The 24,353-nt window shown below is 42.2% G+C and overlaps 1 protein-coding gene across 17 annotated transcripts in view; it reads right to left on the bottom strand.

The window, feature by feature from the left end:
* Positions 1-24,353, bottom strand: part of nfixb (nuclear factor I/Xb) — a 90,388-nt gene that overhangs the window by 14,909 nt on the left and 51,126 nt on the right. For 8 of the 17 annotated variants that reach the window (XM_061302377.1, XM_061302382.1, XM_061302384.1 and 5 more), the window contains 6 exons: positions 6,208-6,273; positions 4,494-4,568; positions 3,938-4,058; positions 3,238-3,273; positions 2,698-2,828; positions 1,838-1,912 (listed from right to left, as the gene is read on the bottom strand). In XM_061302377.1, the coding sequence (XP_061158361.1) occupies positions 1,838-1,912; positions 2,698-2,828; positions 3,238-3,273; positions 3,938-4,058; positions 4,494-4,568; positions 6,208-6,273 (504 nt within the window). The remainder of the gene's footprint in view (positions 1-1,837; positions 1,913-2,697; positions 2,829-3,237; positions 3,274-3,937; positions 4,059-4,493; positions 4,569-6,207; positions 6,274-24,353) is intronic. The other 9 variants (XM_061302392.1, XM_061302383.1, XM_061302391.1 and 6 more) reach the window with 3 other exon arrangements.

Below are 24,353 nucleotides of genomic sequence, written 5' to 3' on the forward strand. Positions count from 1 at the left end.
GGTGCATTGACCTCTGCAGAGTACCGCAGTCTTGACTTCTGAAATAAAGTTCTGGCTACAATAATCTACAAAGCCAGACTTCTAGTGGGGAAATAAAAGTATAGAATCGTACAATGATGTGGACATTATATTATATTATATTATATTATATTATATTATATTATATTATATTATATTATATTATATTATATTATATTATATTATATTATATTATATTATTTTGAATCTGAAACTTGTAGAAGTAGTTTGAGCATTACACATTTCCTTTCAAAAAAAAACAAAAGCTTTACTGAGAATTATGTATGTGATTAACTCTTTGTCTGAGCGCGCTCTTATAATTGTACAAAAAAAAAAAGTGTTATTCCATGGTGTGCACTAGGGTGGTTTTGCAGCTTGGTGCAAATGTACTAACATCATATTTAGGTTCCTGGATCACATTGTAGCAGACTGACGGGCGATTGCTACCGGAATCATCTAGTCTTGTCATATTAACAGACTGGCAACCACACAAACTTCCAACTGTCACAGTACAGGTTCTTAGCAAACACTCCAAGACAAGAACGCACATGTGCAAGCATGACAGAAGGTACAACACAAACAAAAACTCAGATTTGGGGGAAAAAAACAAAGAATAATGTGCCTAAAGCAAATCCTTGATTAGCTGACGAGCTTACACATCATTAACGCTCTCATATGGCAAACAAGGGATGGCACCTCCACAATATACGCACACCCCAACACAATTGTTGAAAGTCCACAAATACTTGGCAACTACCCCCCCCCCCCCCCAAAAATGGTTAAGCAGCATTTAAAGATTTTCCCACCACTGAGGAGGCAAGCAAGCAGAGAGAAAGAGAGAGAGCAAGCAAAGCAGCACAGAAAAACTCATGATGAATCACATGATCACCTGCTAAGCTTCAGAGCTTTTCATTCGGGTTGAGAGTTAGCTCGAGAGCAGGCAGAGGCCTCCCCCCCCCCCCATCCTCCACCCCTCGATCACTCTCAACACCATCACCAGCACCACAAGAGCAGATGTCTGCTGTAACCCAGTAGCTCCCTCCACTGCAGACACATGGAGGCACCATCTGGACTGGAACACAGCCCCTCTCCAGATTGGCCAGTGTGTATGTGTGAATGGATGTCACAGAAAGAGAGTGTGATAAAAATCATGCTTTTGCACGTGTGTGTGCGTGCATCTTTTGTAAAACGTGCGTGAAGTGCGTCTCGGAGGCAGAAGGCATCTTGCGCATTGATGATACACCTGGGTGCATTTAGAGGTATTTGTTTGGGTCATGTGCCATGGTTGGGAGGCAGGTCTATGGCAGGTGGGGCGACCTTCGACAGCTCTGTTTAGACAATCAAGAGCAGGATAGTCCCAAACGCCGTAATTCAACAGTTGCTTTGTAACACCCAAAGTGGCGATCAACATTTTCTTTTCTCCAAGAAGAAATTTGCAAGTTGGGGTTTCTCCAAATGCATCTTAAATTGAACACAGTTTGGATTTGACCAGTCAGTAAATGACCCTGGTTTGATTGCACCAGGGTTTTCTTTCCCCCCCCCCCCCACTTAGACAGAGATGGAGATACTGGGCAACCAAAAGGCTTTGGTAAATCCACGGAGGTCAACAGCAGACATCTGGCAGAAACATTACCCCACCCAGCAGCAGCATAGCCAGAAAACAAGACACACGAGTGATGAAGACAGGAGAAGGAGAAGAGTTCAAAGGTAAAGGACATACTTTCGAAAAGAAAACAGAGAAAGAGGCAGAAGGTGAGGTCGGTGTGAGCCATATATGAAAAGTACATGTACACAGTATAATGTTTAATGTTGCTCTAACCATGGTAAGGAAACTGCACTCCATCGCTCTCATGCTTAATCTTCCTCTCCTGCACACTGGCCAAATGGTGCTGCACTGAAAGGCCAAACAGGGGAGAAGGGAAGAGTTAACAATGGAAGAGGGGAGTCGGCAGAAAAAGATGGAAAGAATGAGATTGGAGGGGGGGGGGAAGAGAAGTGGTGGTTAAATAATGGACATTAGGGGATTGACGTTATAGGGTGCAGCAAGTGTCTATTCTAAAGTTTCATGGCTACAGCAGTGCTATTAAATGGCAGCATGTGAGTAGGAGTGACAGTGGGATGGAAAGAAAATTAAAAAAACATTTGGAAAAAATGACACAGTAAAACACAAAATTCATTGGCTAGTTATATACAATTCAAATGTCTCTATTGGGACTCCTCACGTACTATATGGACTAGTCTACCAATTAGTTTCTAACCAGCTTGAGTGGCTGTTGAAGTAGAATGACCAAAATGAAAAACATATTCAGCATGAAATGTAGGTTTTAGGAAGAAAAGCATGGCCTGACTTTTTGAACACTTAGGCCGACTATTCTACTGTATTTCAATGTTGTACAAAATGGTGGTAGTTGGGGGGCGAATATTTTTTAAAGTTGCTACTTGGTGTAAAAGATTTGAGATGCACTGGTCTAAAAAAAAAAAAAAACTTTGTGCTTTGGCTAATATCAAACTTTGGTAGCATCTTGAAGTGCTATTATTGTGAATTACGGGGCGGAGCTTCATCTAGTCAGGCCTTGTTTAGTAAGAAAAAAAAAAGTGTTTGGAAATTCCTGTCAGGCTCAATCAAATAATTCATTTTTTATAATAAATGAAATAATTCAAACATCGCAGTGAAACTACCTGCATCCACATCATTGGGCCAACCACTGGACTGCGAGCTGCTGCCAGCTGCCGGCGAGCGGCCCGAGTAGAAGACGTCATCCACCGGGCTCTCCATCTCACTGTCGTCAATGGACTTGCGCTTGTTAGAGCTGAGAAGGAAGATGGAGGTTATTTGATTCTTCATTGTGCTCAAGAACTTGGCCTTGCAGTGCTTAAATACAGTATAGATGACCTCCATTGAAGTTCAACTCTATTATATTTCATGCCACGGAGGACTATAAGTAATACGAGACCAGATTTCTACTCAACATGCTGAATCAACGTTCAACCTACCACGAAAAAGCAAACACACAATGTTACGTGATGCCGAGATACGTTCAGCATGTGATTGCGCATTCTTATACACTCGCACATCTGTGAACAATAAAATACAAGGGGGCAGAAAGCATTCAAGCGCTTCAAATTGTGTGTGTGACAGCGTGCTTGGGTTTTGTGCGAGTGTGATGAAGGGATCTGTGTTACATTAGTATCAAGGGAGATATGCAGCGATGAGTGTACCTCCGTGGGAGACTTGCATAAAGCTCCATTTCGGTCCTGCAGCGTAAGATGAGCGAGGAAAAACAGACACCCAAACATCAGACAGAGTGACGGATGTATCGGTTGGTCGAATGAAAGGAAATGAGAAGGATTAGTGATGAAGGAAGGAAGGAACGAAGGAAGAGGGGGGAGGAGAAAGCACAATCAGAAAGCAGAAGAAGCTTAAGCACAAGAGTACAGTAGAATTCAGTTTGTTAAACAATTAGGAAATGAGGAGTGTTAATAGAAAGGGCCGCCATTGAGGGTGTTTGTGTATTTGTCTACAGATTGATCAAAATTTTAGGTACACGTGCACAATCAAATGAAATCTAGATAATAAAAAAGAATATAATAATGTAATTAAAAATAATAGAATTAAAAAAGAATATAATATGAATACATAATAATATACTTATATAAAAATAATAATAAAAAAATACACATAGAAAACAACTATTTTTACACAAACAAAAGAAACAATAAAAAAATAAATTGGCCAATTTAAAGAAAAAATCCCGAGCAGTCAAATCATTTTCTTTTCTGATATTTACCCATACTGCTTACATCAATGATGATGTAAATCACAACTGAGCAATGTGTTTTTTTAGTACAGATGGCTTCTCATTAGATTGTGCCAACAATATGAAAACTGTCAAGTTTATCATACTCTATGATAGAGTACCTGGTGGAAGGAGTGGAGGTGATGGAGCGTCGTCCCAGGGTGACCTGGTTGATGTTGTAGTATCCAGGGCTGTCCAGGTCAGCCAGAGAGAAGCTGGGGCCGGTCGCCGTAGCTACTGGGGCTGGATAGAGAAAAAGATTTTAAAATCACAAAAAGCAAAACTGATACACTTGGTAAATGTATATTACACATATGAATTGCTTGCTTTCTAATTTAAATGTGTGGTGTGCTAACATGATTATATTCGTTTTTTTTTATTGTAGCACTCAATTCAAAAGTGTGACTAGCCAACCAGGAAAAGGAATGGAACAAGTTATATCAAGTTTTGGACGGACATATGAAAGGAATTAGTGAGCTCAAGCAAAAATTGTAATTTCTGTCGTAAAACGTGCATTACTCCCCCCTTGCAAATTTTTACCAGTTGTAAAGAGAGCTGCTGCTGTGCTTAACTTAGCTGCAAGGCTGTCTCACCGGATACAAGCAGCAGTGCAACAAACGATAGGAACTGTGTGTCTTTCTGGAGACATTGACAGGGTGAATTATAGTCGTGACTCACTCTGTGACACGCGGACCAGCTCGGCTACGTTCCACACCCCTGAAGTCACAAAGCAGTCCTGGAAACTCAAGTGGCCTGTGTAAAAAAAAAAAAAAACAGAGTGAGAGGGCTGCGTGGCACATGTTGTAGATATGCATATGGACGGACACACACATACTGTGTTTTACTATACATGAGCACGCTGGGATGAAGTGCAAAAGGGTTGACACGAGGCTGGTGTCATACATGTGTTTCCTATAAGGTACAGGAGGCCGTTTGGTTCCAATATGTTTTGACTTTTTCTCTTTTGACAGTTCAGCACGCACGCGCACACAGCAATTAGGCTAAACTCGACTTAAGAATGCATCATTTTAGCCACATTCAAACAAAATGAATAATTAATCACTCTTATCATTTTTAATTGTGTAACCACAGAAGCAGTAAAACCAGTGCAAATCACTGTAACCATTGTAATTATTTCTCCTTTCCACCCATAACATTTTTGTTCAACTGATTTCTGCAGGGGTTTTTTTTGTGGACCACAATGATATTAAAACTAGGTTATGCTACAATTGGGGGCCAAATAATGATGGGATGCTATAAAGTTCTTACGTATAGCTATCAAATTCTAAAGCGGCCGGATTGCGTGCAAAAGATGATCGCTAACAGTATTATAAAGTGAAGTCGCAAGTCAGTTTCGGATTTAGTAGCAGTCGAAAACAACACTGCTCTTTTCTCTTCATTTGTATGTTCCACCGACAGACAGGAGGTACAATTTACTTTTAAGACTTTGCGGTGAGTACAAATATACAGCGGTGAATACACGTTAAGTGTCCGGGACAAGGTTAGAAGAAAGAAGCCGAGCCAATAAATACACAGGCTAAACACAATCAAGATTTGTCAGCGTTACAAAAGAAAAGTCCCATCTTGAAATAAACACTGTCTGATTGTGTGTCTTTAGAGTGCCGCAAAGGTTGTAAAAGCAAGTCACTAACACTAATGTTAGCATTGTGGCAAGTCGTTAAAAGAACTAGTATAACTAAAAATGTATTGCGTTCCAGCATATTTTTCAAAAAGTACATTCGTAGAGGTCAAGTGTGCTCGTGTCAGCTATTTTATTCCCTCTTAATGCAAAACTGTACAGTCCTATCTTCTGTTAACAGTCATTTAGTTTATCTTATTAATTGTGTTTTATAAGATCTTTGCCATCTACTGGGCCCTTCTTCATACTGACATTCGATTTTCCCATCGCAACCAATCCCGTGGCCCCGTATGTAATGAGACTCATTTCATTCCATCCCTCCATTTCCCTTCTCTGTTCCTTACTTTGTTTATCTCCTCACTACAAGCCCCTTCCTCATTTCCCTTCTGCTCCCCATTCAGTCAAGCAATGTCAGGGTTAACCACAACGGCGACGGCGTATGAGGTCAGTGCTAAGCTCTGCAGCGGCCATGTGGTTCCCATCTTCTAATAACGTCAGTGTGATTTATGAGTGGGCCACCGCAATCCCCACACTACGGTACCATCCGCTTTCCTTAGCATAATAAACCTAGCCAAATTCTGTTGGGACACACTTGCTCTCAGAGAGGCCTCTATGTCCAGTAGGTGTACGTACATGCACAAGTGTGTGTTGGTGTCTATACGGGGCCCCCGGCGCTGACAGCCATTTGAAAGCATTTATGCAAGTATGTGCAAGTCCCTAAATTGTGAGATCAGTGTATAAATGCATTGTTACCATTTGGCGGGGGTTTGACATCTGTCTCTCCTTGCTGGTTTGAGTTGTCTGATTGTCCTGATTGTTCTGAAACATGACAAAAGTGGAAGAGTCAAGGTTATTCAGGTGGACGGGAGTCTGAAAGCAATCCAAGCCTCGAGGAGTTTCACGCCAGAAACAACTTTCAGAACTTATGGAAAGGACCAAGTGACATTTTAGGTCTAATAACCAAATTTGTAATTATAGACCACAAATTATGCATACAGTGGAGTAATTCAGTGCTTCAACAAATAGTAGGCTTTGGAAATTTTTCAAACCTGTTTTAGGGAAACTTTCTACTGAGAATCAAGCGTTAGTTCATTTTACCCTGGTTTACAATTTACGTCGACTCTCACAACAAAGGCAAATTATATCCTACGATATTAAACCACATTTACAATAAAATGTGCCAGTCCTCATTATCTTCTTTATAGTCTGTTTAAAATGTTTTTTGTTTTTCTTTTCCTACCCACAGTATTATTATAGTTCGGTCCCAGAGCGATGTTAAGGTGAAGTCTCCCCAGAGGTCATTTGTCAGAAAAGGTCTAATTGTGACATTTTGAGGAATGTTTGGATTGTTTTTACTAGTTTAGCAAAAGGTCCGCGTCATCGTAAGTTATTTGCGGTCTCAAAAAAAAAAAAAAAACTCTTGGCTTCTGTTATCTAAGATGAAGGGTGATAGTAAAAATGTACTTTTTTGGGGGGGGGCTTGTGGGAATTTGTCTGGAGTGTATCGCTGTGTGTTTATGTGAACTTGTATTGGGACAGGCAGGCAGGCAGAGAGTTGCCTGCTTCAGCTCAGTTTGTTTGGACTATTTAAAGCAGCCTTGTGGAGCTTTATGGTCTGCACCATTCAAGCCCATTAGCACACAGAGTTGTGGCATTGAGGCCTTCCATGGACAAGAGGGGGACATTTGGCCCGGACCAGAATACATCTCCTTGCAGCCGCTACTCTGCTCCTGAATGTCAAAGTCCTCAAAGCCTAGTGATTTTGATCTTGGGTGGCACTGAAGCTTTGCTTGCCAGCTCACTGCAGCACCATTCGTGGTGGCTGCCCATCAACACGGAACGAGGGGGGGAAAAAAACAATCATAATCACCCAGGGAGATATTTTTGATATTTTGACCACTATGCCCTCCTGGGGTCCACTTTTAAAAAAAAAAAAATCCTATTGCCCGCCTTTGTTTTTCTTTATCTATCATACTGTCGCTCTACAGCATCCTGGCAGCCATCTTAGCGCTTGGCAGCCATCTTAGGTTTGGCGGTACTCATGCATTCCTGCTAGCTGACGGCACCCCCAAACCAACACACGCATACACACAGAGGCACACACACACGTACACGTGCGTGCCGTTTTTTGTTTCACACAGACTCAATGGTCTTAAAGATAAAAAAAAAAAAAAAGACAGCGTATATGTATTGTTAATGGAGTGCGGCGGGGTACTTGACTGCTGTCCTGCGAGGCCCATGTTGCCGTAAAGTTTAACTTAATGTCCAGCAAACTCATATAGTGTTATGAAGGAGAGGTAGAGATTATTTATTAAAAAAAAAACCAAAAAAACCTTCAATGGTAATCATTACAATATCAAGCATCAACCTTCCTGTTTGGTAAAAAAAATCCACCAATAAAAAAAGAACAAAGGCACATATAACTGTCATTATCTGCTGAAGAAGTTCCTAATAACCTGCTCCCCCTAATGCACAGGTATCAGATCCAGGTCACAAAGGGAGTCGTAGGGGCCTCATAGGTGGAAGGCCGATTGCGTTGAGACTCTCATCTGTCAATATGAACAATGTGCCTATGTATTGTGATGAGCACCTTGCTCCAGCTGATGCTCTTTAGACCCCTGCCAAAAAACATCTCCTACCCACAGGCCCTATTCACCTATACACACACACATTGAAATTCTCTCATACACAACATAGATTCATTTCCTTGCAAAAATAAAATGCTATTACACACTCACATATTGAAATACAGATGAATCAGCCTTATCTAGTGCGCACAGTCGCCCCAAGGCCCCCTTTGGTAATGCCCCTCCAAAGATAATACACAAACACACAAATACAGCATGTTATCACACTTAGCACACACATTATGCTGCCCGGTCAAAGCAGTGTACTCCCACTGATACACTCCTCACACTTGTAAACAAAAGGTTAAATGTGACATTTGTTATTTGGCGAATTCTATACATGTATAGGTGAGAAAAAAAGATTTATTTTGAGTCTGTGTCACTCAATGACATAGAAGCGCAAGGCTAAATCATTAAGAGCCACTTGAACTTGTCAAAAACAAACATGCAGTCACTCATGTGCAGCCATTGTTGGCACTAATGGAGGCATTTAGAGTGTATGTATTCATACAGGATGCAAGTGCTGATGAACAAATGGCGTTTTTTTTTTTTTTTCTTCCACTAAAGCTTTTCTTGAGTGCTCAAGCAAACACTCAAGCAAACATTGCACCTTGACGGCCACCTTTTTTTTTTGAGCAAAGCGATCAAGGAAAAGCTAATGAATTTTTTTCATGTACATCGATTTAAATTGATATGATATTTAGCGCTAAAATTGTGTTTTGGCTCTTGACAATATTGAAACTGTTAGCTTCTTAATCAACAATAAAGGTGCTGCCAAATAAATTGAAAAAGTCAAATGAATTAATTATTAATTAATCTAAGACATTATACAAATGGTGAGATGTGAACTCATTCAAGGATGACCTTATGACCCTTTGGAGCCTTTCCCCAAATAGTTATTCCTAAACTCAGTGGCTGTACCGTAGTGATTTAAAAAAAAAAAAAGACATCGGTGAGATACAAGAAGCCTGGAGTACTCCAATACAAACATGGAAACAAGCCACTGCTCCGTTGTGACGGTCAACTTTTGGTTTTGTCACCGTGCCTTCGCACTCTGACTACGGTGTCATTTAGGGCGAGCTGAGCAGATGCAGACATGGTTCACTTCACAGTCAAATGATAGAGGCCTCCACCTCCGACTGCTTGAAAGCTCTGCGGACAAGTCCACCACTGTTCTCACCCACTTCATCTCTGTCTTCCTTCTGCCACTTTTTTGGGCTGGCTATTCATCTGTCTAGATGAGTTATGGCAAGTAGCAATGCTGGTCCAAAGCCTGTCATTCCAGCTCCAGTGTGCGGGTACCGGCAACAGCTCAGTATCAGACTCTGGGTGAATGTGGGATTTCAGTTGTGGTGGTGTGCCCACACATCTATGGCCAGATGTGATGGAAAGTTTCAAGCACAAATGGGAATTTAGCACGCATTGGATTAAGCGAGCCATTTCCCAGGACAAGTGCACTGAGATTGAATAGGGAGAATAATAATTGAAAATTCTGAATTTGGCAGCTTTGAAAACCCCAACAATGACCCAACAATGACCTTACAATGACTCTCAATTTTAAAGATGCTGTCAAAATCAACTGATTAATCAGCAACTACCGTAATTTTCGGACTATAAATCGCACCGGAGTATAAATCGCACCAGCCATAAAATGCCCAAAAAAGTGAAAAAAAAAACATATATGTATATAAGTCGCCCCCCCACCCAAACTATGAAAAAAAAAAAACGCGACTCATAGTCCGAAAATTACGGTAATCGATTATCAAAAATTCAAGTGGTATTTTTTTTTACCTTAGGATGGTCCAAATTCATCATTTCTTGTATTTTTTCATTTCCCCCAAAATATTTAATAGTGACGGCTCGAATTGTGACACACAAAGTTTGCAGTGGAGTAGAGTGAATCGAAACGCCAAGGTATGTTTTTAAAATCTTGCCACTTGCTAATCAAGGGAATCATGCAGAAAGATTATTTCCCACGTAAAGTGAAAACTTTGACTCCTGCATTGGATTACACTCGATTCTGCAAGTGTACTTAATGTAATGGTTAATAAGTGCTCAGCGTCACATTTATGTCTATATGCCCCCCCCCTCCACACATTTTTTTTCAATTTTCTCAGCAGCCTCTTGAACCCCCCCCTCATCTACTAGCCTCTGGATAAAGAAACCCAAGCAGCCTCCCCAATTGGGTTTCGCTTAAGAGGTTTATCAGTATGTTGCTAAACATTCTGACCCTTTTTTTAAATCTTTAATGCGCTTAAAATGTTCCAAACCCTCCTAATCCCCACGGCTATCCCACACAGATGTTCACTCGGCTCTTTTATTGGACTTCATTTCAACATCTTTTTTTCCTTCTCCTCCTCCTACACCTCCTCCTTCACCCACTCCACATCCACATGTTCTACCTCTTCCCTTGCCTCCTCTGGTTTCTAGTTTAGCAAAGTTTAGGATGATACTTTTTTTTCTTGGCTGCCATCTTCCAGCAATCTCAATCAAGTTAAGCATGGTGTATTTAAAAAAAAATATATTTGTCAAAAAAATCTCCTCTAGCATTGGAATTCAATGTTATCTTTAAATGTCATCATTGTTATTATCTTATTAAGATAGCATTGCATGTGAGCTACTTTGTGGTAATTGCCGACGAAGCCATCGAGGCATATTCATTACCCGTTTTGGCAATGGCATGATATTTTTTTTTGTCACATCTGGAGGACGAGAGGATGCTGAAGCTGGGTCGCTGGCAAACTTCTAATACGACACTATTAAAAAGATTACAGTCTGTACTGATGGCTGATTTAGTATGCTTACAAATGAAGACGAAGCCTTCGGAAATTTTGGGAATAACACCGGGATTTTCTGATTTAGGATGGATTTCCCCCCTCGTACTATTTTGGGGGCTTTCCTTGAAAGTTATTTTGGCCACCACTCCCTAACTATTAAACCAGCAGCTCCACACCGAAACATTTCCCAAAGTGAAAGGAAACAAAGCGGCACTTACCGACACCGAAACGATCATTTTATTGCTGTCGAATGAACACGAGGACATTTTTATGAAGTCCTTTGACTGGCTGGTATGACATTATATGTGACAAGACAACACCAGGCGATTAATTGTGAAACGTGTTTCGCTGCTTTGCTCATGTGTGACTGACTGTGTGGGGGTGTGAGGCTAAAAATATGGCGCATGATTTTACAAGGATGGAATATTGTGTCTCATGATATATGTTAAGGAAAAAAGAAAAGTCTGGCAAGCACATGTTGAGGCATAGTTGGAGATAAGCATGTAAACATCTGTGACTGAGCGTGTGGGAGGGAGACGGTGATTTTTTTTTTTTTTCTATAGCACACAAGCATGTATGCATGCTCTTTACTAGCCTGTGTTTCACATGGGACGATGTTCCCTTTCTTTCTGAACATGTATGAGTATGTGCACGTGCACGCCGTAGCCTGAGCCCTGTGCCAGCAAGAAGCAGGTGTGGGGAGGCAGCCCTTGCATTGCCCGTTGCCCATCTGCGTGGCCGTCTGTGTGCCGCCTGCGCCCTCCCAGTGCCAATGCCACAGAGTGGTGAGGCGGGCAGGCGGGGGGGGTGAGAAGGGCCTAAAGGGAATCAACCATGGGAGAGAGACGAGGGCAAGGGATGGAAAGATGGAGGGCTGAGTGGAGGGGGTGGCTGGCTGGCTGCCCGTGAAACCCCCCCCCACCCCGACACACACACACAGTTTCTTTTATCTTTTATCTGTGCCTATGCTGATGAGCTGTGATGTACAGGGGAAGCTGGACAAGGGGAAGGAATGGGGGGGGGGGCGACGTCTGCTTGTTCTCATGGCTTTCTGCATAACATTGATGGATATAATCAAGCTTGGCTTATATGGAACATTGAGATGATGTATTATTTTCAAGTATTTTCTCCCGAGAGAAACATTGCACTTTTTTTCTTCCTCCTACATAACTGCTTAAGCCACTCTATCATATTAGATGAGGATGTAGTTCTGTCGTATGGCCAGCAGATGTCCTATGTTAGCAACGGGACACATGGTAGAGACATGGTAAATAAATCAACCTCCACAAGATAAATTGTGGGAGAGATTTCAGGAGGGCGGTGGAGGTTTTTTTTTTTTTACTTTGGCATATTTCATTTCATCAGATCAAATATTTGAGGCGCCAAAAATCTCTCTAAACTCAAATATGCAAGAGCAAAGAGCAAGTGTTTGTCAAATTTGACATATTCAACTTAGATTTCCATTCAAACTACCTTGGTATTATTCTAGGATTTCTGTGTTCCCGAATACTTCTCAGAACTCTTGCAGAATAAGAATCGGAGATGACAAACACAGTATATTTGTACAGTATATGTTCCATGGAGAAACTGTCTTGCACAGAGGTTCAAAGCTAAAAACGTGTCAGCGTACGTGCATGTGTTTTTCTGCGGGCCATGGTCTGGGCAGAAGTGGAAAAGAAGATCATGTGATGCCAGGCTTTGCCAGGGAATGTGGGGAGAGGGGCTGAGAATGAAGGGGGAGGGAGACAGTGAGGAAAAAAAATGGCGGCAGAAAAAGAGGGAGTAGAGACAGACAGTATAGAGAAGTAGAGACAAGAAAAAGAGGAGTGAATGAGAGAGGAAGAAAAGAGGGTGGGTGGGGTTGGGTATTGTGAGAGCTGTGGGAACATTTTGCCCCGCCAAGAGAGACGACGAGAGAAGGAGAGAGGATAAAAGAAGGAATGAGAAAGAAAGAGACTTGTTGGCAGAGCAGTGGAGGAGAGCAGGGGGTGAAGGGTGGATGGATGGATGGATTGGGGGGGGTTGAAGCAGTTTAGAGTGGGCACCAGCTCGCACGCAGCCATTCAATCAGTGGCATAACATTAAGGGCCAAAGAAACGCAAATGCACCATATAGCCAAATTCCCGCACATTTTAGCAAAATATCAAGAGAGGTAGAATTTGCTGAGGAATCACAATTTTTTTCACAGGCTTCCCTATCTAAACCAGAAAACACTAGCTATTTATTTCTGGGTTTGTGAACTAAGCAAATAAACACTCGCAACTCTATCTGGAGCTTGGAGGACATCTTTAACGAGGGCTGTAAAAGTCCACAGAAACACAAAGTAGGCCTGTAAAAAATAATGTGGGCGCCGCATAAATGCTCGTTTGGACTAATGAATTGGGAGAGCAATGAGTGGCTGCAAATCCTCCCTTCTCGATTAAGATAGAGGCAAAATATCCCATGGGGATCATTTGGAAGTAAGTCAGCCTGACTATTGCTTTCCATCTTCTCAGATATCTTCAATAATAAATTTTATCGAAAATACATGTGGCGTCAGCACTAGAATCGTTAAATACTCCTACTGGTATCGATCTGAAAAGAGAAAAAAAAACTTTCCTAAATAATCAGATTTTGACTTGTGGGCCCAAAATTGCACCTAATGTAACATCATGAGTGGCAGACCCTGATCCATAGCACTAGAGTGGGACACAAAGAGTGGATGAACATCCAGCTGTACCAGCAAAGACGGCATGTAATCAGCATACATCCTCCAGAAATGGTGGGGGCTTTCCAAAAAAAAAAAAAAAAAGGGGGGAGAAAGCAGTCCAAAAGCAGTAATTCTGGGAAAGGGAACCGCCACATCTGCATACCTACAGCATGAACTGATGTTATAAGCAGGGAGAGTGGGTGAGAATGACAGAGATAGACAGGAAAAAAGAGAGATAGAGAAGCTGAGGCCTGAGAAAAAGAGAAAAAAAAAAGCAAGCCACTGAAACGAGGGCCCATATAGAACGGCGACCTTTGACCACCAGCTGTCTGGAAGTCAGCGCCCAACCGCATTTGTCAGTCTGTGTCCCCGCATGAACCCGGTCCAAGTGTCGGTGGCTCGCAGTGTTTGTGTGGTTTGCCTGCGTGTGGCTGCGCACGGCCGCGTTGCGAGCGTCGCTGTGTTTATGTGTGGGAGCTGTCGGCTATGTGTGTCAAAGCTGGCTTTATCTCTCAGGCAGATAAGGTAAGTAAACAGCTGCCCCCGGGCTTCCTGTCTCTGGCATGTTAGCCAGCCTGCAAGCTGTTCATGCTAGAAGCCTCCTGCTCTCACCACATGTTCCCCCAGTGTCAGGTCCAGGCCACGGGAAGAAAGAGTCAAGCAAGTCCCCGGGCTTTAGCTCTCCATCTTGCAGCCAAAAAGCGAATTGAGAAACAATCAATTCCGTCTGTATGAATTTGCCGATTAATCGGCAACTATTTTATTTCCCTTTCGTATATAGGCCTAAAAAAAAAAAAATCTGGTCGGGCCCGAGACGTAAGCAGACAGCGCAAGTTGAATCAAAAGGCTTGTTATACATGTCGCACGTTGAGGATTGGCCTAGTTCGGACAGCTTAAGGCTTCACTACCGGTCAAGCTGATTGGAGATTTATTCGTACATCTATCAATCCATCTATTAACTTATTAACCAAGATAAAACCTTCCTTCCACCCCACTCATCAGAATCCAAGCGATCCACTGCCAATCCACTTAACGAGTTTAGGGCACCTAATGCGGATGAACATATTGATTATAAGGCCTTGCGATCTGACCAGAAGGACAAATGAAAACCAAAAAGTGTGTGTTGACATCAGATCAAATCCGAGGGAGCTTAGGGAAGAATGATAAATAGGTAGTCTGAATATCCATAGAGTCTCCCAATACATATTCGTGTGTAAAATGGTATCACGGAGAGTCACGAGGTCACATCTGGGGCTAGCCTTAGCTTTGCTGTTTTTCATCGCTCTGTCTGAAAACAGAATGACATGCCCAAACTGGCTCCACTCTATTTGAAATTTAAACCTGACGATGCAGCTCGAGCAACAACGGGTGATCATTTCGCAAGCAATAAAAAAAAAGGGTTTCAAAGTCGAGGTCCAGGGGCTATATCTGGCCCGTCGAATAGTTGTAGGCGTCCCGTGTTGTGTTAATGTACCGTATTTTCCACCCTATAAGGCGCACCTAAAAACCTAAAATTTTCTCAAAAACCAACAGTGCGCCTTATAGTCCGGTGCGCCTTATATATGGACCAAATTCCTAAATTTAAACTGGCCCAAAGCATTGTGTCATGAAATCAATCATAAGTGGCCCGCTGAAGACTATGAATCATGACTCAAAAAGACTATGGATCATTATTTTATGATTATAAAGTAATTTGTTCCGTCTGAAGTTGAAATAAAAAAGATAAAATGGAGAATGATTTGATTTGGATTAAAAATCTGACATGATGCATTAATGGTGCGCCTTATATAAGGATAAAGTTTTAAAATGGGCCATTCATTGAAGGTGCGCCTTATAGTCCGGTGCGCCTTATAGGCCGGAAAATACGGTAATATAGGCAATTCCATTTATTTGGGTTGTACAGTCAAATGTAAATACTGGGTGGCCCGTGACAAAAAGTGTACTCACATCACCTCAACTTTTTTGTGGGGTCTATTTTGACACGCATCACAATGCTCTGATGTCATCTTTTCCTCTGCTGTTAAAAAACTCGTCATGTTTAAATGTTTTGGAAATGTACCATTAAGGGAAAAGTTTCTCATGACAGAAAAAATTGAGGTTAACTGAGGCCCACGAAAACATTTGCGCCTCATTACGACCCGTTTCATTTTCATCGTCGCATTTTTGTAATGTGCCTTCAAGAAGACAGAACTTCCTCTTAATATCCAGAATATCCTCTTAACTTTCTGGTGGCATTTTTTTGTCCTTTTCTATATTTGTACTCAACATTAGCGGGGCCACATATCAAACATTAGCACGACATAGTACAAGATGACGACTTAAACATATAATTTAGGCATGTGCGCTATGATTTCCTGTGGCCCGATGTTAAAACAGAGAAGATGCTCAAGTTGAGGGACAGACCAGAGGAGCCTGCATCTGTTTGGCACACATTCAGAGATGTCTGGCATTTCATACCGTGCCTCTGGGATCACTGAGGCTTGATCAGCCAGAAGTTTATGAAAAACAGAGGAAAGCAGGAATGAGCGGGAATGATGGAGCGGCAGTGAAACGAGAAGAATCAAACTACATGACATGCATGACATCTCCAGAAAATGGAGATAGCAGAGGAAGGAGGAGCTTCGGCGACTGAAACGAGAGCGGGAACCGCTGGAGATGATGATGTGGTGTTTTCCATTCGCCCTTTACGTGTGCGAGTATCTCCTGAGGCTCCCGAGTAGCCTTGAGGGCCCTGCTTGGATCTTCTAGTGAATTCAGGTGAACACTAAACTCTATTTTAAAGGGAGTTTACATTTGTCAACTGGAATCAATGACAGCATCCAGACATCTTGTTATGTTGTGCTGGGGTGAGACAATGCAAAGTTTTATTGTGTGGTCCAAGAAAGATCATGATATCCCACAAACCATAACTGTCTCACTCAAATATTCTGCACATGCACATAAACGCATAGAAAAGTCATCGGGATGCAGGAAAAAAAAAAATCTATGGAGAAAGGCTACACGATATAACGATTCATAAAGAACAGAAAGAATTTGGAATTGACTGGACTCTGTCGGTCAACCCCTTTGACCCAACGCGAATTTAATAATCCCGACCCATCTGGTGTCATCTAAGGCAGGTCGAAGCACATCTTTTCATTTCTATAGATTACACCACATGCAAGTATTAACCATCGTTTGATTGATATGATGGTATCCCGTCACACAAGTCCGAATATTTGAATGACCTCTTTAGGTTTCAAGCGCCGATTGGACAAAATTTAAGGAGGTTTATTTTACGGTGTCTGCCTGTCGCGCCTCTGCTGCAGAAGAATCGCTGTAAACTGAGGTTTGCGTGCAACGTCAGCTGAAAAAAGTGCAGCCCATTCAAGTTCTGTGTTGGGAAAGAGAGACTAAAGATAAGACAAGTAAACTATAACTGAAATTTTAAGGCACTTGAGATGCAGCGATGAATGCAATCAAATTATCGTGATTGCTTAAATGAGCTAAAAAATATTTGTTTACTCATTTTGCTTTACTATGAAAATAGCAAAAAAATAATAATAATACCCAGAGTCCAGATACATTTCCAATTCTAAAGGAAGTTGAAAGTTGAAGATACAATCCAAGGGCAACGCAACAAACATTGCTGAGCCGCTTCTTTTTTTTTTTTTTTAAAGAGCATGGAGCAGGATGAAATAGTGCTCCTGTCAGAGAGGAGGGAGAAGTTGAAATATGCTGAGTTTCTTTACACTAATCAAAAGCAGAAGATGCTTGCAGTGGAAAAAGCATGAAGAAAGACAACGCTTACATGTGCTAAAGGCAGAGTGGGAGTGTTGGTTGTGTGGTGGCGGCCGAGAGGGTGGGGGGGGGGGGGGGGTGGGGTGCAGGCCGAAACAAACAGACAACTACTGTCCAACAGCTGCATCGAAAAATCCGACAGCATAGGTCAAGGGAAGTAAAGACTACAAATTGTGTCATTTGAATAATTATTGAAATCCTCAAAAGGACAAAGCCCATTGATCAAACCAAACTGGCTTTATCAGTTATAAAAAGAAACTTTCGAAACTTTGCCTGGACTTTGCCTGAACCGCTTCCTGATTTTAATCAGCCGCTCATCTTGTCCTCATCCCTTCCTCATCCCTCCATTGCGTGTGCAGTAAAAAAAAAAAAAAAACAGACATTGTTGACCATCTGAAAATGACAAGCGGCAGTCTCGGGCTCATCCCGTCCTCTCCTCCCGTGTCGTCTCCTCATGCGGGCTTAATCCCCTCCGGCTTTACATCTTAAAACTTTCCCCCCGCTAGCTCAGGACAAGACCCAAAGAGAAATTAAAAATGTGCCCTAAGACGCTGAAGAAGTCGGCTTTGGAAAGCGACATTAACCCCGTTGACACCACGCAGTCTATAAATGCCATCGCATCAGAGTCGCCGTCGACTCCGCCCACAAATGCTTGTCTGCTTCATGTCATGCAAATTCCTGTCAAGTCACACACTGGTTACCTCCATCTGTTTTTGCTCCGCCAAAATTCTCTTCAAGTTACTGCTCAGCCCGTCTGTTGGGTGAGGCCTATATTCTTTCAACTTCCCTCACCGGATCAAATCACAAAGAAAGGCCAGGTAGTTCATTACTTCAAATTTACGACCTGTCGGTTTGGCTTGCCTCGAGGAGAAATAAAATCAGGCTTTGGTTGGCGACGCCATCTAAGGCCAATCCCAATTCCCTTTTTGCAAGTTCATATAAAGTCGTATCATATTAAATGTACGAAATATAATATAAAAAGTATGCCAAGATCTCTGTATTTCTGAAACAAAGCCACACATAGGAAAGGACGTGTACAAAACAAAATGGCCACTCAGCCTTTGTTTGGGAAAGTTTGTTGTGGCGTTTTGTTTTTTGTCTGTTTGAATGAATGCTCGATTGCATGGTTAGGCCTCCGCCGCAGGTTATATACTGAAATCTAAAATTTCAAAAGACGCGAGAGTCGTCTGGCCGCAGCGCTGCCAACCGAGCGTAACCTCATCTTGGTCACTGCAACTGAACCGAGACAAGGGCCTATTTTAAATGGTTCAGGCTCCGTACTAATACAAAAATAATGATGCTTCGCTGTATCAAGGCCTTCAAAGTGCTCATAGGGCCTTTGGGGATTTTCATCCATTTGAAAATATTTTTTAAGAGGCCCGATTGCCCCCAGCTCAGCGGCTCAGAGAGGCCTTAAAACCCTGCAGCTAAATCCTAGGGTTATGTAAGGTAAAATCCTAAATCTCACCAAGCCTGATGTTACATATTACTGTAATTGCAAACCGGGACCAAAAAAAAATAAAAAAAAAATAGGCGGGGGTGGGAGTGAAGACATTTGAAGAAAATTGACTTTGGGGACTGGTAAAAGGAGGAACCAAGAGGAAATGAAAAGAAGGAGGTGTGAGAGGATCGATGGAGTCGTGGAAAAAAGGAAGGGAGGAGTCAAAGAAGGGAACGAGGTTCGAGGTACCAACACTCTCTCGCTCTTATGCTTTCATATGGTCTTCCCTTCAACACCCAAATGGGGGCTTGCAGGAAATATTTTCCTCTCGCCAAAAAACATGAAGTAAATGGAAATACAAACCTCTCTGAATTCATCATCTGTCCACCTGAACCTCCAGGGGCAGAATGAAACAGTCGCACGTGAATATCAATTCAAACCCTTGAGAACAATTACCGCAAACTCACACTTGTTTTTCACGTCTCAACACGTCTTTTTTTTTTAAGCGTGCATGTTTTATGAGCACAGCATTTGCATGTATGAATCTAAAATGTGTGTGCAGGCGGATAAGGCACGTCGTGATCACATTGCATGATGCAAGGCCATGTCTAACGATGCAAACAGGCTTTGCAATTGTTTTTTTTTTTTTTGGTAGAGACAGAGCCTTGAAACAGTTCGCGGCGTCGTGAAAGTAGGCGTTGAAAGCAAATCTGTAAATATTAAAATTGCTGTTTTGTGGTAGCAAATTTGCATCTATTTAAAAAAAAATAAGTTGAATGGCAGAAAAAAATCCACACTGCGCCTTGTGAGATGAGTTTTTCAGTTTGTTGTCTATAATTCAATTTCCTTCTTATGATATTTCCTATGACTAATTCCTGGTGAACTGTCAACAAAGACAGCATTTAGCATTAGCCAAAGTGTTAACACAGCTACCAGTAACCAGATTGACTGGTTAGACCAGGGGTGGGCAAACTACGGCCCGCGGGCCACATCCGGCCCACGGGACCGTTTAATCCGGCCCGCCAACCCTGAACAAATTGTATTATTCAACTTTTTTTTTTTTGGTCATTTTGCCTGCAATGACTGCGTTTTCCCAGTAGATGGCGAAGCGCTCGCCTGCGCATTTACTACCGGAAGCCGTGTCAGAAAGCTCGGTGCACACTCACAAGTGCGTGTACGTACTCAGTAGTACGGACTTGGCGCACTCTCGCTCTATTCGTATCAGTCCCGAATTTAGAGCGTGGGCTTTGACGACAGCGTTCTTATAATTCGCGCGCTGAGCTTTCAGATGCAGTTTTGCGCTAAAGCCACCCACAAACCTTCCCCTGGAATCCTTCCATTAAAATGAGTGGCCCGAAAAAAAGAAGTGAGTGCCGAGTGTTTAAAAAAGAGTGGCCAATTTGGCTCGACGTACGCGACGTGACGTTCAGCCACATCAACATCAACCCGTCACAGATCAAGGTAAACGGACCAACACCTCGGATCCCGCTTAAGAATTGCCACAACAAATTTTACTCCAGACTATGACGCACTAGCAAAAAAGGGACACCAACAACACTGTTCCCACTGAAAATGAACGGGAGGCTCTCAAGTTTATCGTAAAAAAATGCATTTTGAATATGATTTGTACACATAGCAGGGATTGAAACTAGCGACCATTCTCATTTTCAAACAATGCAGGATGCTCAAGGACATTGATGCACCACCTATTTGCGACTAATCTTAACCTGTAAAGTTCTTAAGGCTTACTTTAAGCAAGTGTTTCCCGTTTCCTCACCTCTGTTACCAGGTGTTTGCGAGTTAAAACTCTGCTCTGATTTTCAGATACCCCTCACCGTGTTGCTGTTTTGATTACTTTATTTGGATGTATGCTTTCACCGATTTTTCAAGATGATATATTTGGTCAGAATGTTTGCCGTTTGATGTGATCCCATAAGATAAACATCTTTCATTAATCTGACCTGCAGGCACTGAAGTGATGGAGATTGTTATTCATAATAACAGTGTCGTATTTTATGAGAATCACTGATAGCAGTTTTTTAGTGAATTATTATTTTTTTTAATGCTGTTAATAAATGCATTTGTTTTCAAAAAACTTGTTTGGAATATCCATGCTTTACTACCTACTAAAGGCCAAGATCTTCTATGCAATGACCTTTACAGGACGCTTATATGACTTCACACAACGCCTATACCATCTGCTCCTGGTCTGGCCCTCCGGTCCAAATTTAGAACCCAGTTCGGCCCGCGAGTCAAAAAGTTTGCCCACCCCTGGGTTAGACAAATTACAAAATTATTATTATTTTTTAATTTGCCATTATTTGACAGCACGACTAATTTGGTGCGCCTAACGTTCCGTGAAATACGGTACACATAGCGATGAGGAAACATGAAGGAAAAAAAAACCCCCGATTGTTTAAGACTACAAATTCCCTACTGAGCCATCCCCAAAACAGCACCCACATGGCCTTGCAGCTATGTAACCCAGTCTGTTGCTATGCCCATTAAACATCACAATGAAACCAAGCCGGTATTCCCACTGGCACCAGAGATTGAATTATACCTCACTGTGGATTAGAGTGCTGTCGGCAGGAAGGATAGAGGGATAGGGCCAAGACGAAGAAGAAGCTTAGGTTCAAGGAGGGGTGGCTAAATGCTGTAGATCACTCACATTGTCCGTGTCATTGGCCGCCACCCAAGTGGAGGCCAGTCAACAAAAGGGACTGTGAAAAAGCAGAGAGGCTGTGCTTGCTGTGCAATGTCAGGTAAAATGAGCTGCTGGGATATGCCGCCACGGCGTCGGGAGAAGTCAGGGATCAATGTAGCGTTGTGTCAGAAGGCAGGCATGCTACAAATGAGAGCGGACTAACAAAAGACAGAATCAACTTATGAAGGGTTGGAGTCTTTTGAAGCCAAATTTCGACTCATTGAAATTTCAAAGGCACCCTGTAACTGCTTTGTTTAAATTGTACAAGTTGAAGTTTTGCAGACTGTTTTGTTGGCAGAGTACGGTTTTCCTGACAGACAACATTACAATTTCACACGGCCATCTCCGTCATAATTAAATCATAGAATACACCGAAAAGTTGTTGCCCTATTAGTCAGGGATGGACAACTGGCAGCCCAAAATATGGATTAAAATTTTTATTTTTTTAATTCTCCACGAAAAATCGGGGGACTGAAATCTAAGAAAAAAAATCAAATAAATATTTTAAAAAATAAAAATATATGAATCTACGAGTGCCAAACTACAATTAGACTATCGTTTTAAGTTGTAACACCACAATTCACCACTAGATGGCAGACATGTCTTGGGGTGTGTCTTATACAGTTGATTTTGGTGAGAAAATAGACAAAATGAATATCCCCACATGTGCCGAGTCAGCCCCGCAAAGATAACCGATATGTCAGTCATCTCCACTCAAACGGCATCTTTGATTTCTTTCTATTGCTCCCAAAGCGAGTTTGACGTTGTCAAGGCATTGTGAATCGGATCAGAGAGTTCCAATGTCATTTCTCTGTCATCTCGCTTTCCTTCCAGCTCATCCTTCTACTGCATTTATGAGCCCCACATCTGTATCAGACATCATCCCCTCAGTCAGGGGTCAAAAGATCACAAAAACCTTTTGGATCAAATGGGCAGAACAACCGGCTGTGATGTGGGATTTGGAAAAGGAGAGCGATATTCTGCAGATGGAATTTCACGTAAAAGAGTTTTTTTTGTTCACTTCAAATGCATATCATGAAATCTTAGCAGGGAGGCAGACAAGAAAAAAAAATATATATATGTACCGTAATTTTCGGACTATAAGTCGCACCGGAGTATAAGTCGCACCAGCCATAAAATGCCCAAAAAAGTGAAAAAAAAACATATATATGTATATAAGTCGCTCCTGAGTATAAGTCGCCCCCCTACCCAAACTATGGAAAAAAAACGCGACTTATAGTCCGAAAATTACGGTATATATAGATATTTCTGAAGGATGCTCTCCTTTACGGACTCCAAACATTCCATGTCACACTCCTAGGACAAAATGTTCTCGTACAATGCTGAGATTTTGTTTCTCAGTTAATCCATGTCATTGATAGTATAACGAGTTCACACGCCTGACCTCGGATGTGTATCGTGATTAAGTGTAGTCTGCCTTTTGCCTAAAGTCGTCCGGGATGGACTCCAACACCTCGCAACCTTGACGCGCTACAGAAAATGGATGCGCCGCTCGACAGTTAATCCATCAGTTGTTTGGCGTGAGATTCCCTTTCCAACCTTCTGAATCTTCTTCAGAAGACACTTTGAGCAGTTCCAGGAGTGTTTCGGTGTTGGCCTACGTTAATATCAATGACAAATCACAAGTGAGTTTGTTGTGATTAGCAATAGAAAATAAGAGCGGACTTGCTTGTCCATTGTTGGTTGAGTTACAAAACGTCTACAAATTTAAAAAAAAAAAAAAGTGCTATGCTGAGCTATTCAGAAAATTGCTGATTGACTGCTCCCCAGGTAATTTCAGCGAGTACTTACACGCTAAAGGAAATTTTTACAGCAGGAAGTATCTCACCAACACTAACCTCGCTGGGATCGTAATATAAAATGGAAAAAAAATGGTTGGAGAGGTTAGAGAGGGGGATTTACCGCGAGCGAAGAACGAAACGGCTGCTAAAGCTCTCTGCGAGAACTGGCCACGGTGTTGTTGTCATTGCTACGATCTGAGAAGCCTTTCCGACTCGGTTCTTTCTTCCTATTCCTGACTTTCTACTCCTCCTTCATCCTTGAATCTACAGGAAGCATGCTGGGGTGAGGATTTTTTTCCTCTAAGTATATGTCTCCTTCATTTAGCGGAGAAAAAAACTGAAGAAAAACAGAATGAATGTGAGAACCCTGGGCCTTGATTATCCCTATCACAAGATCTTTTCCTCCACCCCCTCCTCTAAATTGCATGATATTTCATTTATTTTCAATCGGGGCTCTCGTATCCTTCTTACAAAGACAATAGTTTGGCTACGGGGTAAGGTTTTCGGGACCCGGTCACAGCAGACGTCTTGATTGGTACGTCACTTGCCTCTCTCAAATGTAACTGGACCGGGGTGCCTCTGTGCTAGTGTTTAGACTAGTCCTCTGGTATTTTCTTATAATCACACGGTCTCCAATGACGTTATTCCCGGAAACAAAATGAGCTCTTTAGACTCCGGCCACCTTTGTTGCAACCAGACTGGCTGAACTGTACAGAGGCCAGACCTCCTAAAAGGTATCTCGCATTCATCTAGGCAAACCTCGTCTTTCCATAAAGGCTAATCCAATTTCTAGCAGGCCACCGTGACCTCAAATTGAGATTGTGCCCCCAATCAAAAAGCACAACCAAGTCTTTTAATCCAGCTCCATAATCACGAATGCTCCTCTGTCCACTCTCTGAGCTCTGGGCACCCAGCAAATGAATATCTCCACTGATTAAATCATTAAGGAGATTTTTTTTTTTTTTTTTTTGACTAGCCCGACTAAAACCCTGTCCTTTAAATTTGCTCCCAGCCCGGTAGAGTTGGCGAAGGGATCGCGAGGGAGGCGGGTTAGCAGTGATGGGGATTAACTTGTT

The sequence above is a fragment of the Syngnathus typhle genome, linkage group LG17, assembly GCF_033458585.1.
Source record: "Syngnathus typhle isolate RoL2023-S1 ecotype Sweden linkage group LG17, RoL_Styp_1.0, whole genome shotgun sequence".
Taxonomy (NCBI): Eukaryota; Metazoa; Chordata; class Actinopteri; order Syngnathiformes; family Syngnathidae; genus Syngnathus; species Syngnathus typhle.